General features: G+C 36.4%; 1 protein-coding gene across 1 annotated transcript in view; it reads right to left on the bottom strand.

Moving 5' to 3' along the window:
- LOC136038605 (ATP-dependent helicase brm-like) overlaps positions 1–17,970 on the bottom strand; it is a 114,999-nt gene that overhangs the window by 53,726 nt on the left and 43,303 nt on the right. The window contains exons 7-9 of the mRNA XM_065721818.1: positions 15,020–15,236; positions 12,822–12,968; positions 9,082–9,264 (exon numbers count right to left, since the gene is read on the bottom strand). Of these exons, the coding sequence (XP_065577890.1) occupies positions 9,082–9,264; positions 12,822–12,968; positions 15,020–15,236 (547 nt within the window). The remainder of the gene's footprint in view (positions 1–9,081; positions 9,265–12,821; positions 12,969–15,019; positions 15,237–17,970) is intronic.

Raw genomic sequence — 17,970 nt, 5'->3', positions numbered from 1 at the left:
AATAAGTTCTTTAAAACTGTTCTCAACGTTGCACGTTTTTTTTCAATTCAGGAAAGATAGAACCGATCCTATTCTTGATATTGGCGTAAATAGAGTCCCGTATTTCTGCGGAAAATTCTAATAGGCAGAATACATTGAGAATACAATTGAGGGAAAGGCTGCACAAACACAAACATTCAATAGACAAATCTCTAAAATCATACAGTAGAAAAGGTCATTTTGAATCTGATTTAGCCCTCCGATCATTTAGCTCTTTTTGACGAGGTTTATCGAATTTCCACCTTAAATGGACATTTGACGAGGTGGGAGACCGAGGGAGCAGGTGTGGGGAGGGAGCAGATAAGGAGGCAAGTTTTCACATTAAATGCTTTACTAATATCTTTTAGCAAAAAGAGGCAACTGAAACTAAAAATTAAGTACAAAAAGAAATCGCTTGGGGGATATTTCTATAAATTCTCTTTAAGATAGTCTAATAAAGAGATAATGTTCAATTCGCATTCCTTCTCATTTCAAAACACTGCCAATTAGCGGAATTAATAAAACCCAAAAAAAGCAGACAGGCAGCAGTAGTCACCAGGAAAAGGTTTCGTTCCCAATCTTCGAATGGTCACTTGTTTTTTTTTTTTTTTTTTTTTTTTTTGTCGTTTCTGATTAGCTGTCATTTACTTCAAATGGTTATCCTATTTTTCTAATATTTGTATCTTTATTTTTCTTTTTTAGTGCACTGAGTGCGACCAAGTGGAAGTCTTTTCTAGAATCTCTGCTTTGTCTTTTGCGTTTTTTTTTGTTTTTTTTTTTGTTTTTTTGCTGGGGGAACAACACCCTCCTTCCTTTTTTTTTACTTTTTTTTCATTATTTTTGTAGATCCAACGTAATTTCTTTGTGGGGAGGCGAGGGAGAACAAGAATAAAACAAAGACGACCTTCATTCATAAAAGTATTTTATTAAAAAAGTTTAGACATAATGATAGAACAGGACAAAAAAAAGAGAGAATAAAATCAAACAATCTATATATATAAAAATAAGTTGTCTGTCTGTGGATCTGTGTGTCTGTCACGTGACGTCATGTTTCTGTGTCGACTGACGTCATGAAGTTAGTTGTCGTCATTTTTGCTATGACGGTGACGTCATTAAAGATATTTAAGACATATATGTTCACGTAGAAATCTATTAATGTTTAAGTTTAAAATGACTGATGAACTTACAATGGCAAAAGCCGATGAAAATGCTCAAAGAGTCTATGCCAAAAAACTTGCTGCTGATAGAAAAAGTCAGAAAAGAAAGCGTGCCGAGGAATCAAAAGAACAGCAAGGAAACAGGCTTGAGGCTGATAGAGAAAGAAAGAACAGAAAGCGTGCCGAGGAACTACCAGAGCAACGCGAAAGCAGACTTGCTGCTAAAAGAGAAATTGAAAAAAGAAGGCGTGCCGAGGAATCACAAGAACAGCAAGAAATCAGGCTTGCTGCTGATAGAGAAAGTAAGAAAAGAAAGCGTGCCGAGGAATCACAAGAACAGCAAGAAATCAGGCTTGCTGCTGATAGAGAAAGTAAGAAAAGAAAGCGTGCCGAGGAATCAGAGCAACCTGAAATTTATCGCCTGACATTCAGGTATAGCCCAGTCGATGATTATAGCTTGAGTAGATGTGTTCAAATCGGGACCATGTCTAAAATTTGTCCCTATTGCAAGGCCTTGAAATTCAATGGTGAAACAATGGGAATGTGTTGCGCATCAGGAAAAGTTAAACTTCCTCTATTGGCTGCACCACCAGAGCCATTGAAGACTTTCCTTACTGGAACTAAGTCAGAATCTAAGCGTTTTTTGTCAAAAATCAGAAAAATACAACTCATGTTTCCAAATGACGTCGTTTGGAGCCCAAATCGAAAATCCAGATCAATTTATGTCTACTTTCAAAGTAAAAGGGCAAATTTATCATAGAGCAGGGTCCCTTCTACCATTCTCAGGCAAGAATCATAAATTTTTACAATTGTACTTCATCAGTGATAGAAATTCTGAATTGAATGCACGTTGCGAAATTTCTCCCAAGGTTGAAAGGACAATCGTTTCCCAATTGCAACATCTTTTCCACGAAAATAATAATTTATTGCGTCTGTTCAAAACAGCCATCGATTTGATGCCTACTGATACGCATAAAATTGTTATTTCCGCTGACAAAACGCCTCCTGGCCAACATGTGCGTAGATACAATGCTCCAACTATCGACGAAGTGGCAATCGCTATGGTCGGTGATCAGATTTTACCTCGAGATATTATTCTTCATAAGCGAAACACTCAGTTGTTAAGAATTGCTGAAACTCATCGATGCTACGATGCCCTACAATATCCTATCATATTTTGGGATGGAGCCGACGGCTATCACTTTAATATTAAATTGATGAATCCAGCCACTAACAAAGAAATGAATAAGAAATGCAGTGCAATGCATTATTATTCCTATAGACTAATGATTCGGCAGGATGAAGAAAATTATATTTTAAAATGCCGTGAAATGTTTCATCAATTTGTCGTTGATATGTATGCTAAAATTGAATCAGAACGTTTGCTATATATCCGCCTGAATCAGACCAAGCTCCGCTCTGAACAATACATTCATTTGCGAGATGCAGTTATAAATGACGGTAATACCACAAACGTTGGAAGATTAACAATTTTACCTTCGTCATATGCTGGCAGTCCCCGTCATATGCATGAATATACTCAAGATGCTATTGCGTATGTTCGTCTCTATGGTCGTCCAGATTTATTTATTACATTTACATGTAATCAATCTTGGGACGAGATACTGCAGTTTTTACTTCAAGGCCAATCGGCGGTTCATAGGCATGACATTACGGCCCGTTTCTTCCGGCAAAAGTTGAAATCACTGATAAACTACATAGTAAAACTTGAAGTGTTTGGGTCAGTGCGAAGCTGGATGTACTCAGTGGAATGGCAAAAACGAGGTTTGCCACACGCACATATACTAATCTGGCTACATAAAAAAATTACTTCGAACGAAATTAATGATGTGATTTCCGCTGAAATACCTGATAAAAATGTCGATAAGGGGTTACATGATATTATTGTAAAAAATATGATACATGGACCTTGCGGTGCACTGCACGAAAATTCACCATGCATGGCCAAAGGAAGGTGCACAAAGCAATATCCTCGACTTTTAGTATCAAAGACAATTACTGGCAATGATGGTTACCCACAATATAGAAGAAGATCTACTGAAGATGGCGGTAAAACAGCAATAATAAAGAAGCGTAACGGTACCACCATCGAAGTAGATAACCAGTGGGTTGTTCCATATTCCCCATTATTATCAAAAACATTTAATGCACACATAAACGTTGAATACTGTAACTCCGTAAAGGCAATCAAATACATATGTAAATACGTCAACAAAGGCAGTGACATGGCGGTTTTTGGCTTGCAGCCCGAAATCAAAGATTTCGACGAAATCGTACAATATCAGGCTGGAAGATACATAAGCAGTAATGAAGCTGTTTGGCGAATTCTTTCATTTCCGATACATGAACGTAGTCCAGCTGTTGTTCACTTAGCGGTACATTTACAGAATGGTCAACGTGTTTATTTCACGGAAACCAACGTGCAACAAAGAGCCCTGAATCCACCGGATACAACATTAACAGCTTTTTTTTCGCTTTGCAAAAATGATTCTTTTACAAAAAAAACTGCTGTATACTTAAGTGCCTTCGTATTACACGTGGAATACTAAAAATAAAGTATTTGAACGTCGAAAACAGGGAAGTCAGTCGACGGCCAACCTACCATCTTCAAAGATACCACGATAGGAAGACTCTACACCGTTCACCCCAATCAACATGAATGCTTCCTTCTACGCCTGCTTTTGGTGAATGTACCCGGTCCGACATCCTTTGAGTATTTGAGAACTGTAAACGGTACTATACATGACACTTACCGTAGTGCATGCCAAGCTCTGAATTTATTGGAGAATGACCAACACTGGGATAACTGCATCAATGACGCGTGCGAAACATCAACCCCAAGTCAAATTCGTGCATTGTTTGGCATCATTTTAACAACTTGCTCTCCATCAGCTCCTACAGAGTTATGGGAAAAATATAAGTCAAAAATGTCCGAAGATATACTCCATCGAAATAGTTAGAGACGTCAGATATGACTTTTGATTTTACATCAGAAATTTATAACTACACTTTAGTTATTATAGAAGATTTGTGCGTACGTATGGCAAACAAACCTCTTAAGGATTTGGGAATGCCTTCACCTAACCGTATCGCTGCTGTTTCGACATGTGTAGAATTGGATCGTGAACAAAGTTACATTACGAGTGATCTATTGTCGTATGTACAAAATAACATTTCCAAGTTAACTTCGGAACAAAAAGACATTTATGATACGATAATGCATTATGTCGATAACAACGTTGGAGAAATTTTCTTTTTGGATGCGCCAGGAGGTACCGGTAAAACTTTTGTGATAAAACTGATTCTAGCATCAATTCGATCAAAAAATGATAAAGCGTTGGCAATTGCGTCGTCCGGAATAGCCGCAACATTGCTGCCTGGTGGAAGAACTGCTCATTCCGCTTTGAAATTGCCTCTGAATTTGCATTCTACAGAAACTCCCACGTGCAATATTTCCAAATCATCTGGGATGGGTAAAGTATTGCAGCAATGCAAACTTATTATTTGGGATGAGTGCACAATGGCACACAAAAAATCGCTCGAGGCTCTGGATCAATGCTTGAAAGATTTGAGAGGCAAGTCGAAACCCTTTGGCAGCACATTAATATTGCTTGCGGGAGATTTCAGGCAAACATTACCTATAATACCTAGATCAATTCCTGCAGAACAAATGAATGCTTGCCTGAAAAATTCTAATTTATGGGCACACGTAAAAATATTAAAATTAACTACAAATATGCAAGTCCGATTGCAAAACGATGACTCTGGTCAAACATTTTCAGATCAATTGCTGGCAATTGGAAACAGAAAGCTCCCAGTAGACTCAATTTCAGGACGTATACAACTACCTGCTGATTTCTGTAATTTAGTGACGTCCAAAAATGAATTGATTGAAAAAGTATTTCTGAATATTCTAAAAAATTATAAAAATAATAAATGGCTAAGTGAAAGAGCGATTCTCGCACCCAAAAATATAGACGTCCACGAAATCAACAATATTGTTTTGACCAAGATTCGAGACCAGGCAGTCCTTTACAAGTCAGTCGACACAGTTTTGGAACCAAATGAAGCGGTTAATTATCCATCTGAATTTAAATTCCATAGATCTTTCAGGGTTTCCACCACACGTGCTACAACTAAAAATAGGCGTACCAATAATACTTTTAAGAAATATCAACCCACCAAAGCTTTGCAATGGCACGCGAGTTGCCGTAAAAAAAACAATGGAAAACCTAATAGAGGCCACAATCTTGACAGGGCCTTTTGAGGGTGAGGCTGTTCTTATTCCTCGCATTCCCATGATTCCAACGGATCTGCCTTTTCAATTTAAAAGATTGCAATTCCCAATTCGATTAGCATTTGCAATCACCATTAACAAAGCTCAAGGTCAATCATTAGAAAAATGTGGTATAGATCTTAATACTGATTGTTTTTCCCATGGACAATTGTACGTTGCATGTTCGAGGGTCGGCAAACCTGACAATCTATTTATATGTAGCGACAATTTGACAGCGAAGAATTTTGAATATTCGCAAGTTTTACGCAGTTAATTTGTATTGTATCTATCTATCTATCTATCTATATAAAAACGAGTTGTGTGTATGCATGTTTGTTTGTTTGTAAAAAGAGCGTTTGCATATGACGTCATTATTAGTACATAAGGCTTTGTATATGCACAGACAATGGGAAAGCCAAGAATGTTGTATATTCGCAAGTTTTACGTAGTTTGAAACACATATATAAATCTATCTATATTCACAGGTGGGACACAGGGACACAACTACAATGGCACGTAACTAATAATGCGCGTAACGACTTACGCGCGCGGGGGGGCTTGGGGGGCGCGAAGCGCCCCTCCAACTAGGTGTTGGGGTGGCGCGAAGCGCCACCCCAACAGCTAGTATATACTAAAAGAATGTGATGCCATAACCATCCTCAGCATAAGTTTACTAAATGTTTTTCAGATAAGCCAAATAATCCAAACAATTTAGCGAACACAATTTCATTTAATTGAATCTTTATTTTTTTTAGTTTAATAGAGTATGGTTTGTTTTGGAAAGTCATTTTGAAAATTTGGAAGCTTCCTAGCCCAGTTTAAGAAGCTTTTATATTCACATCAATGATTACTCCTTATCCCTATTTTACTCTTTTTTTGGGAGGGGGAGGGGGAGGGCATATCTACAGGTGGTCCCTTTTTATTACATCCTCAAATTAAGCATTAAATTTTTGATTTTTTTTTTTCATCCTCCAACTCTTTTAATCGTCTACAACGTTTTTCTTTATGAATCACGTTCTCACTTGTCACAATCGATAAGTGCCACAAATTTGGAATAGAGATGTTGTAATTTAGCACACCCAAACTTACAGATTTAATCTTTTTTTAAAAGCTAATTACCTTTTGCTATAATCTGAATTTCACTTACGGCCAACAATTTCTTCTTTAGTTGTTTCTAGCAAGCCTAGGTATGGATTCAATGGAGCAATGGAACTGGTGAGAAAAATATATCTCGAAGATAGAAATAAATAAAACTGAGTATGTAAATACATGTATAATAGCTAATTTTGAATTCTAATTTTTATGGAATGCTGTCGATTTCCCATGTCAATTAAAGCTATCCTTACTTATATAAATTCGTAAGTTACCTAAAAAATATGGCCCAATCCGACTTACTAGTGCAATAACGAAAGAAAAAAAAAATAACGGGTAGGTCACGTTTTAAGTTTGAAGAATCATAGGTTGCCAAAGATAGTGCTTTTTGACTATCTTTCTGGGACCATGAGACAAGCAGGTTGTCTCCAAATGGGATTGAAGCGGTCATAAGAAAGGATTTAAAAGAAATTGGAACTTCCGGGTAGGCCACGTTTTAAGATTAAAGGATAATAGGTTGTAAAAGATTGTGCTTTTAAAAATCCTTCTGTGACCACAGGACAAGGAGCTCGTTTCAAAATGGGATAGAAATGGTCATAAGAAAGGATTTAAAAGAAATTGGAACTTCTGGGTAGGCCACGTTTTAAGATTGAAGGATAATAGGTTGCCAAAGATTGTGCTTTTTGACCATCCTTCTGGGACCACAGGACAAGCAGGTTGTCTCCAAATGGGATTGAAGCGGTCATAAGAAAGGATTTAAAAGAAATTGGAACTTCTGGGTAGGCCACGTTTTAAGATTGAAGGATAATAGGTTGCCAAAGATTGTGCTTTTTGACCATCCTTCTGGGACCAGACAAAAAACAGGTCGTCTCCAAATGGGATTGAAGCGGTCATAAGAAAGGATTTAAAAGAAATTGGAATTTCTGGGTAGGCCACATTTTAAGATTGAAGGATAATAGGTTGTGCTTTTTACCATCCTTCTAGGACCACAGGACAAGGAGGTCGTCTCCAAATGGGATGGAAGCGGTCATAAGAAAGGATATAAAATGAATTGGAGTTCTGTGTAGGCCATCTTTTAAGTTAGAAGAATAATAGGTTACCAAAGATTGTGCTTTTTGACCATCCTTCTGGAACCAGACAAAAGTGGTCGTCTCCAAATGGGATTGAGGCGGTCATAAGAAAGGATTAAAAAGAAATTGGAACTTCTGGGTAGGCCACGTTTTAAGAATGAAGGATATTAGGTAGCCCAACATTGTGCTTTTTGACCAACCTTCTGGGACCAGACAAAAATCAGGTCGTCTCCAAGAGGGATTGAAGAGGTCATAAGAAAGGATTTAAAAGAAATTGGAACTTCTGGGTAGGCCGTGTTTTAAGATTGAAGGATAATAGGTTACCAAAGATTGTGCTTTTTTACCATCCTTCTGGGACCAAAGGACAAGGAGGTCGTCTCCAAATGGGATGGAAGCAGTCATAAGAAAGGATTTAAAAGAAATTGGAACTTCTGGGTAGGCCACGTTTTAAGATTGAAGGATAATAGGTTACCAAAGATTGTGCTTTTTGACCATCCTTCTGGGACCAGACAACAAGTGGTCGCCTCCAAATGGGATTGAGGCAGCCATAAGAAAGGATTAAAAAGAAATTGGAACTTTGGCCCCGTTTTAAGACTGAAGGATAACAGGTCACAAAAAATTGTGCTTTTTTACCATCTTCCTGGGACCACAGAACAAGGAGGTCGTCTCCAAATGGAATGGAAGCGGTCATACGAAAGGAGTTGGAACTTCTGGTTAGGCCATGTTTTGAATATGAAGGGTACTTTAAGAATGAAGGGGAAATTGGAACTCCTGGGTAGGCCACGTCTTAAGATTGCAGGATAATAAGCTACCAAAGATTGTGCTTTTTGTCCACCCTTCTGGGACCAGACAACAAGTGGTTGTCTCCAAATGGGACTGAGGTGGCCATAAGAAAGGATTAAAAATAATTGGAACTTCTGGCTAGGCTCCATTTTAAGACTGAAAGATAATACATTGCCAAAGATTGTGCTTTTTTACCATCCTTCTGGGAACAGACAACACGTGGGCCGTCTCCATTTAGGATTGAAGCAGTCATAAGAACAGATTAAAAAGAAATTGGAGCTTCTGGGTAGGCCAAGTTTTAAGACTGAAGGACAAGAAGTTGCAAAGGATTGTGCTTTTAAACCATCCTTCTAGAACCAGACGACAAGCGGATCGTCTCCAAATACGACTGAAGCGGAGATACGAAAGGAATTAAAAGGCATTGGAACTTCATTTGAGGGGGTAAAGAGTGAAGTTTTGCGTATAGTGAGAGAGGAGTGTGCGCAGCTGTGTTGGCCCCAGTCAGCTTGGTTCTGCACCAAGTTGTTAGTAGCACCATTATTAGCCATAAAGAAATTAATTAAAAAGCTACAAGTAAATTGTCCCATGAACTTCAAAAACGAAACAATATTAAAACAATACCCAGCTGTTCCATTTTCTGAGGGAAACTAAATAGAACACTGACCTTTATAGCCGACTACATTAACAGACGGTGCCCATCTTTCAAATTCGAGAGACCAATTGGAAAGTGTCGAGAGAGGGACGATGATAAGAAAAGGTCCATTTACTCTTTTCTTCTCCATTAAATGGCAAATCAAGGAAATAGTTTGAATTGTTTTTCCCAGGCCCATCTCATCAGCCAAAATTCCTATAAAAACAAAGAATGGTTATATCCTGTTTTTAACCAAAAGATATAAATTACAGATAAGTTTAGGCCTAACTTAGATATATGAAAACACATAAGTATCAGCTTCCATCAAAATCTAAAAGTGGCTAAAGGTGGTCTCGTCACATATATTTCTTGTAATTTGTGCTATTGTGAACGACATGGTTTATCTAGAAATTAATAAGGTGGTTCAAAACCCCTACCTCCCCCCTTGGCTACGGTCTTGGTAACAACGATGGCCCAATATGCTATTTCTTATCACTCCTATCTTTTCAGCCTATGACACAGTTACCTTTAGACATTCTTGTAACTTGGGTCTTATTACGATCCCTAATTTGTGGCAAAAACAATAAAAAACGAAAACAGTTATAGTCCTATATTTTTGGTTCAATAATTATGCGATTTTGTTCTTGAAATATCTACATCAGCATTATAATTTGTTAATTGTTACTTTCAAAGGACCGACATTGTGCAGGAAGTCATTCGAAAACTAGGAAGTTAATTAATATTAATGTACCAGAAAATGTTTTCCAAGCACACAAGAAATGACGGCTAGGTACTCAATTTCTTGGGTGACCAAAATTCAAATATTAAAATACACAGTTGCCTTAAAGTAATCGTAAAAAACCTTATAGACAAACAGAATAATTTTTCACTAAGCAACGTTTTGCAATTTCTCTATATACCGTAAGCCCATGAACAAAATCGTTATATATCCATGTCAAACCGACCAATTGAAGTTAAAAGAGGAGTAGGTAAATATATACGAGATTCCCTTACTGACATGAGACAAGGTGGAAAGATAGCCCAATACACACCTATACACTCCTGATGGTCTCATATTTAGCCGTTATTTTCGCATAGATCTTAAAATTTTGTCTCCAGTAGTATGATTTTGAAGAAAAGTTATTGAATTTCATTCCACTCTCAAGTTCCCACAAAAAAAAATAATAGAAATAAATCGTTTAATTCTTTGTTAGATGGAACGAGGGGTTTTATGAGTGGATTTGGCAGGTGGAATAAGTTGATTTTTTTAAGGGTTGTTGCGACCAGGAGCAGGGCAAGTGCAGATTTTTTCTCTTTCTTTTACTTCTTCTTTTTAAATAGTATTCCTATGTTTAAGGAGTTACTCCAGGCAAAAGAAAGCCGAAGGAGTGTTAAGTGTTTTGTTACCAACTGCTTCATTAGTGTTTTCTTTGTGTGTCTTTTTGCTGATTTTTCTTTCTTGAATAAACCCCGTTATTAAATTGAAATTAAATTAGTATGTTTTCTTGTTGTTTTTTTTCTATCTGTTGATGCTTTATATTCTTTGTGGACAGGTTCCTTGGGCCGTCGTAACCATTAGGCCTGGCCTATTTTTGATTTTAGATTAATTATTTAAAATGATTTATGAGTGTGGATAAGAATAAATGTAAATATGATAATGTAATTAATAGAAAAATGCTGCGTATTATAAAGTAAAAATTTTGCTGTTTAACTGGTTTTTTTTTAAGTTTTATACAAACCTATACCCTAGGGTATACCTTATGTACGGGACCATCAGAGGGAGGGGTGTGCATTTATAAGTAACATGGCAATTACATTTACAAAGACCATAAAAAAAGACGTCGATGAGTGTGTTCACTTTGTCTCAAGTCAATAATAGAATTTTGTATATATTTAGCGGAATAATTCTTTCTTTAGTTGATAGGGTATTCAAATCAATGTTACCAAAATACATAAATAATAAACTCACCTTTATTATATATATTTTAAATGGGATGGATATCTTGAAAAGATTTTCTTTCAAACTGTAGTAATACAGATGAATTGACTAAAAACAATTAGATAACTTTACCATTTGTTCCTAGCTTATCCAAATCTAGGTAAGGCATTAGAAAACCAACGATTTTAAAACCCAAGTAGCTACAGGATCTTGAAATAAATACAGGAAAAGATGTAATTAGAAAAGAACATACAAGGCGGAGTACATAAAACACATTGTTCTTGATGAAAAATTTATGAGGCAAAACAGAAAGCAACATTTAGAAAATAGACTGCAACAGCTTAAAAATACAATGGTCTCAAGAACAGTGCACGACGAGGCACACAGGGTTGTCAACTTTTGGTCCGTAAATGTGTCCCCTGAGCATCCAAAAATATGTAATTTTTAGCTAAAATGTGTCCGTCATGAAATCTCAAAAATTAGATCAGTCATAGTTCTAAAATAAAGGATTATTGGTAGCAATGTAAACATTACATTCAGTGATAAAAGTCACTTTGCGGTGATTAAATGCGCTGATCAAAGTCATTTCCCGGTACAATTGCGGTATCATCAGGAAATTAGGCGGTATTACTCAGGGTTGCCAAATTTTTGGTAACCTTTCGGTAAAATTTTTGGATTCTCCCCTAAATTTAAAAATAACCAGAAACTTTTAAATCACGAGTGGTGGAACATTTGTTTGGTATTCAGCACCATAACGCATTATTTGTGTTGGGTTATTATGAAGTTTTACGAAAGAAATAAAAACTAAGAAAGTTATCGAGGGGGGGGGGGGGGGGAGGGGTTAGGATAAATATAGATGAAGGGAAATAATCGCATTTATAATAGCTTAAATCAAAGACGGGTCCAAAAAAAATTCCAAATATAAACATTAAGCATAATTAGCGCCATACAAGTTTAAAATTCACAAATAAAGGTAAACATAAAATGAATTTAGAAAGAGTCAACGCACTTCTGCAACATTAGCAAATTAAAAGATTCGTGCTATTTACCAAACGCAATAGTTATCTTGACCTGAATTGAATTAAAATTAACCTAGAGCATATGTAACTTCTTTTTTTATAATCAGTAGAATTTCATTTTGCTAGATTTCCTATCAGTTTTGTTTTTCCAATCTATTCTTTATTTACTTTTTTTTTTACCATGTTGCATCGAGGCTTTCTATTTATCAGAAAGAAAACCTATTTTATCCCGCTTATTCGTTTTATTGGCGTATTACATGGCGATAATCATCATATTGGACATTATTGAGATGCATGTTTTTATCGTTAATATTTTATTCGTATAAAACAAAATACGGGGGGAGGTGGATTAAAGCCACTCCCCATTAAAAAAAAACAACAACAACAAAGATACGAAAAATATACAACCCGCACGTCACATGTGCCCTGCTGATATAGGTTAACAGGTTCATGATGATTTGTGACCCTGACAATTTGGTTCTTTATTTTGTCTGCCAAAAACAGTTCTCGACTTATGGCTTGTAACGTTGAACGATATGAGAAGACCCTAGATTAGCAAGGAAATTCTATAGCCAAGGAAGTTGTAGGAAATACATCCAATTTCGGATTTTGCCTATGATTTACAACAAGGAGTACTACAAAAACTTGCAACGATAATGGCTAATGTTTGGAAACAGTTTTTCTTCTTCTTCTTCACAACAACATCATATTTTTTCCAATTATTATATTACTTTACTCTTCGTAAACGTTGCAATAGGTGGGGGGATTTAATGGGCACCGTTGTCCAGACGCCAAGAAGCCAATTTACTACCTACCGTTTAAGTTGTTATTGTAAAGAGAAACAAGCCATTCCAATCCCTTGACTTGGTATTCCTTGAGTCTTCCATTCACCAAGATAGATGCTTGTTCTTTAACTTCTTCACGGACTGTATGAGCAATCGAATAATAATTTTCTTCGCCACCTGAAATTTAAACATAAAAAAATCTTAGCTTTCTCTGGGAGACCGTTAATTAGATAAGTGTATTTTTAAGTCTTAAACAAAAGCAATTTATATGATGACTATGGGATAAGACGTTCAAATCATAATCAACATTTGAAAGATACGCTTGTTTTATCAAATAAAATGTTTTCTTTTGTGGTTTCATTGATGTTTCAAACTAAATTTGTGCTGAATACCAGAACAAACCAACAGAAAATATCTGCAATAAAAATTGACTTACATCTTCCATATATTTGCCGTTAGTAACTAGTTGAAACAGAGCATCACCTTCAACAAAAATTCAATATTTTTAAGACACAATATTCATAAAATACATGCTAAAAAGTGAAATTTACCCACCCAAAATTTACCCTCGCATAAGTTAAGATAAGGGCAAGGGCATCAGAAACCAACTGAATTGCATTGTACAATAAAGAAATGCTCGCTTCGGTTACCCGTCGCATGAAGTCAAGTGGCTGTTACGGCCACTTACAAATTATATGAAGTAAGACGTTTCAAACTTAATTTGAAACACAGAGCATGTCCCAAGAAGGGGATATTGATGGGAATTTTAAGCTAAATACTCATTTTTAATTCCAACCTGAGATTTTTTCTGTTCAATCCATCATAGACAAGAATGAACGCACTTCATGGGAAAGATATAAGATACTGAATTATTTTCTTTGCTTAATGAATTAAAAACAACTTCAACGTGATCTAAAATAGATTTAGTTTTTAAGCTTAGACAGGATGATTGATTTATCTTGACAGTGATAAATGTAAACATTACATTAAATTCTGTTAGCAGGTACTCTGGAAGGGTTGAGTGACCGTCAAAATTCGATATAACATTTTATAGATTGTCCCATTTCGTATAACATTTTTCAGAGGTTCTCATTTCAGATAACATTTTAAAGCGTTTCCAGTTGAGATAACATTTTATAGAGGGTTCTCATTTCAGATAACATTTTCAAGAGGTTCCCATTCCAGATAACATTTCCAAGAGGTTTCCGTTTCAGATAATATTTTATAGAGGTTCCATTTCAGATAGCATTTTTTAGGGGTTCCCATTTCAGATAACATTTATGGGGGTTCCCATTTCAGATAACAGTTTATGGGGGGTTCCCATTTTAGATAACATTTTATGGGGGGTTTACATTTCAGATAACATTTTATGGGGGGTTCCTATTTCAGATAACATTTTCTAGAGGTTCACATTTCAGATAATATTTTCAAGGGGTTCCGTTTCAGATAACCTTTTATAGAGGTTCCCATTTAAGATAGTATTTTATGGGGGTTCCCATTTCAGATAACATTTTATAGGGGTTCCCATTTCAGATAATATTTTCTAGGGGTTCCCATTTTAAATAGGTTCCCATTTCAGATAACATTTTCAAGAAGTTTCCATTTCAGATAACCTTTCAAAAAGGTTCCCATTTCAGATAGCAATTTCTAGGGAATCCCGTTTCAGATAATATTTTATGGGGGTTCCCGTTTCACATAACATTTTATGGGGGGTTCCTATTTCAAATAACATTTTCTAGAGGTTCCCATTTCAGATAACATTTTGTAGGGGTTCCCATTTCAGCTGAAATTTTATGGGGGCTCCCTTTTCAGATAGCATATTCTAAGGGTTCGCATTTTCTAAAGGATTCCGTTTCAGATAGCCTTTTATAGGGGCTCCTATTTCAGATAGCATTTTTTAGAGATTCCCATTTTAAATTTTTCAACAAAGGTCCTTGTAGATCGTAAAATTAAATAACTCTTTAACTCCCACGAGCACCTGTTAAAAATCCCGTATTGTATTTTCTTTCTGAAACATATTTTCCCTTAACTGCATATTTCTCTTTCTTTTAATTTTTGGTTTTTACTTAAAGCAACTGTTTTATTAGAGTTGAAATATACACCTCATATCCATGATGTATTTCCCTGTCTTTGATGTCCTTTTTTCATACATATCCCCTTCTCAAACACTAAAATACTGCTTGGTTTTCCGCTTTATTATTTACTTAGAACCAATTCGAATTACTTACCAATGTTTTTGTATTCATCATCCTCCCCCTTTGCTTTGACTTCACTTTTAGCTTTTTCTATAGCTTTAGTTAGATCTATTTCTGATTCTTCAGTTACAGCTGGTTCCTCTTCCTTCTTTTCAGTTTCAGGTTCGGATTCTTCCTCTGAAGATGTATCGCCCCATTCCACTTTGGGTATATTTGGAGCTTCCCAGCCGGGGTGCTCAGCCAACCAGTTCTGAAAATGAAAAAATAAGTTTAACAAAATTCATCATACAAAACGATTACACGCGACAAAATCTATTTTAGACTTATTTCTCATGGTGTGTGTGTGTGTGTTTGTTTGGGTGTTTGAAGCCACCCTTTACTTACGTCGTTGACAGAAGGACTTATCAAATATTCAGTTCTATTTTGCAATTCGTTCTTTACAAGGTTGCATCTAATGCTTTACTGAGTCCTGAAACAGCTACCTATGACGATCCAGTGCACCACTAGCATTGGAGGAAAAAAAAGAATAAACGAACACACATCAGTGTTACCTCTGCAAAAAATTGATTCTCCTTGTTAGCCAAGGCGTAAAACGGAAAAAAGGGTGACTGTAAGTTTTCAGTAAAAAGTTTTCAGCAATAGCGATTCCAATCCGACGCCGTTTTTTAGGGGTTTTGAGGCTATTTTTCGAAATTTGTTTCCGAAATAACATTTTACTGCAAAGACTAATCGGAATAATAGCTACTATTCCTGAATTAGCTACAAATGGCATTTCTTTTATCAGTAGCCAGTTTTTATTTGAAACCGTTCTTAAATTTTTGGTTGCTATGGGCCGTGGTTTGTTCTTTACTAGGTTACAGCTACCGCTGCAGCCATGATGAAACTTGGCAATTTTTTTTTTTAATACAAAATGATGCTATAATATCTTCATAGTTCAGTTTTATGACTAATAGTTTAAGATTCAAGACATTTCGACCAAATATCAAAATTGCTTATATTGATATTTCTTCATTTCATAGTAAAATGTTCAACCAGTAGCCCAATTTTTTTTTTCCTCCTCTTTGTACTAAACTGTTTGACGGGTTAAACTTTGCACAAACATTATTTGCGTTTTTACGAGAAAAATCTTGGAAAGTCGAGACTAAACCAAGAAGACAAAATATTATATGAAAGTTTTCGAATCTGGAACTTGTGAAAAGGTATTAATCCTAAACTAGGGTAAAAAAATCACATCAAAATTGTTTGGAAATATTTGTTTGGGAATTGTCATACTGAAATTAAATATAAATGCTTTGCCGAGGACGGCCCTTGGATATAGAGCCGAAATATTCATTTAAGGTTTGAAAAAGTTTCACTGTCTTGTAAATTCCCTAATGTGTGGTTTTAAAAGCGATACTACCCAGAAGAGGTTGTCAACCATCATTGGGTCTGCTTGGATGTAAATTCATTTGATTACAATTTGTTTGGTAAGATTACTGTGCTTTATACAATTTTATCGAAGCATCTGCGAACCCAGATTAGAATACTGGAAGCTACTGTGATGACAGTGGTCAAGTATCGTTCTTAAAAAAAGGTTCAAATATGGTTCTGCGCGCTCCAAAAGATGGAGGAAGAATTAATTAGATGTTTTCCAGAGTAAATATCTAATCAAAACGGATTGTTTTGTGTACCTGTCAGACTGATCATATCTCAGACAGTGAGTTGTGGTTCTATCCCACCTACTAGGGCTATTATAAGAGAACGGTTGAGATGGCTAGGATAACATTTTATTAACCATCACCAAATTGGATGGGAGGAGGTCATAAAAAGGATTAAAGGGAAATTAGAACTTCTTAGAAGAGTATAAAGAGGCAGGCTTTAAGCATATTTTAATAGAGGAAGAGCGTGTGTAGCTGTGTTGGCCTCAGGCGGATTAGAAATCAGAAATCAGAAACCAAGAGCAGACTTGCAATCTACAAATTTTTCTCCTAGGATGATTTTAACTGTTCTTTGTTAGACTCCTTCCACATCATCCTTAGAAATTCAATCTTATGAATCTGAAGCACCCAAACGGGACATGCATATTCTAATATTGTACGTATGCATGTTAGATATGCCATTTTCAACTGATTTACTGGGAAAACCAAGCGGCGCATTGAAATGAAACAAGAGCCAAGAGCTCATATGGCACTTGTGACGAGGTTGGAAGAGCCAAGAGCTCATATTACATGAGCTCTAACAAAATTCTAAGAATCAATAGATTGATTTAAAAGGCAAATCAGAGGCTTGATGCCGGGCGGAATTTAAAATAAGAGCTCTGAGACATGAGGTCCTTCTAAATGTCAAAATTCACTGAGATTCGATTACCAACTCGTAAGTTAAAAATACCTCATTTTTTCAAATTTTTCTTCTCCCTTCAGCCCCCCAGATGGTCGAATCGCGGAAAACGACTTCATCAAGTCAATTTGTGCAGCTCCCTGACACTCCGACCAATTTTCATTGTCCTAGCATGTCCAGAAGCACCAAACTCGCCAAAGCACTGATCCCCACCCCCTAACTCCCCCAAAGAGAGCGGATCCAGTACGGTTACGTCAATCACGTATCTACAACATTTGCTTATCTACCCACCAAGTTTCATCCCGATTGCTCCACTCTAAGCGTTTTCCAAGATATCCAGCTTCTCCCTCCAACTCCCCCCAATGTCAACAGATCTGTTCGGAATATGAAATAAGAGCTCTAAGACATGAGTTCCTTCTAAATATCAAATTTCATTAGGATCCGGTCACCTGTTCTTAGGTTAAAAATACCTCAATTTTTCTAATTTTTCCAAATTAACACCCCCCCCCAGCTCCCCCGAAGAGAACGGATCCGTTACAATTATGTCAATCACGTATCTATAACTTGTGCTTATTCTTCCCACCAAGTTCCATCCCGATCTCTCCTCTCTAAACGTTTTCCGAGATTTCCCATTTCCCCCTCCAACTCCCCCAATATCACCGGATACG

This window comes from Artemia franciscana, chromosome 2 (assembly GCF_032884065.1).
Source record: "Artemia franciscana chromosome 2, ASM3288406v1, whole genome shotgun sequence".
NCBI classification, from domain to species: domain Eukaryota; kingdom Metazoa; phylum Arthropoda; class Branchiopoda; order Anostraca; family Artemiidae; genus Artemia; species Artemia franciscana.
This window is presented reverse-complemented; position numbering and strand designations above follow the sequence as displayed.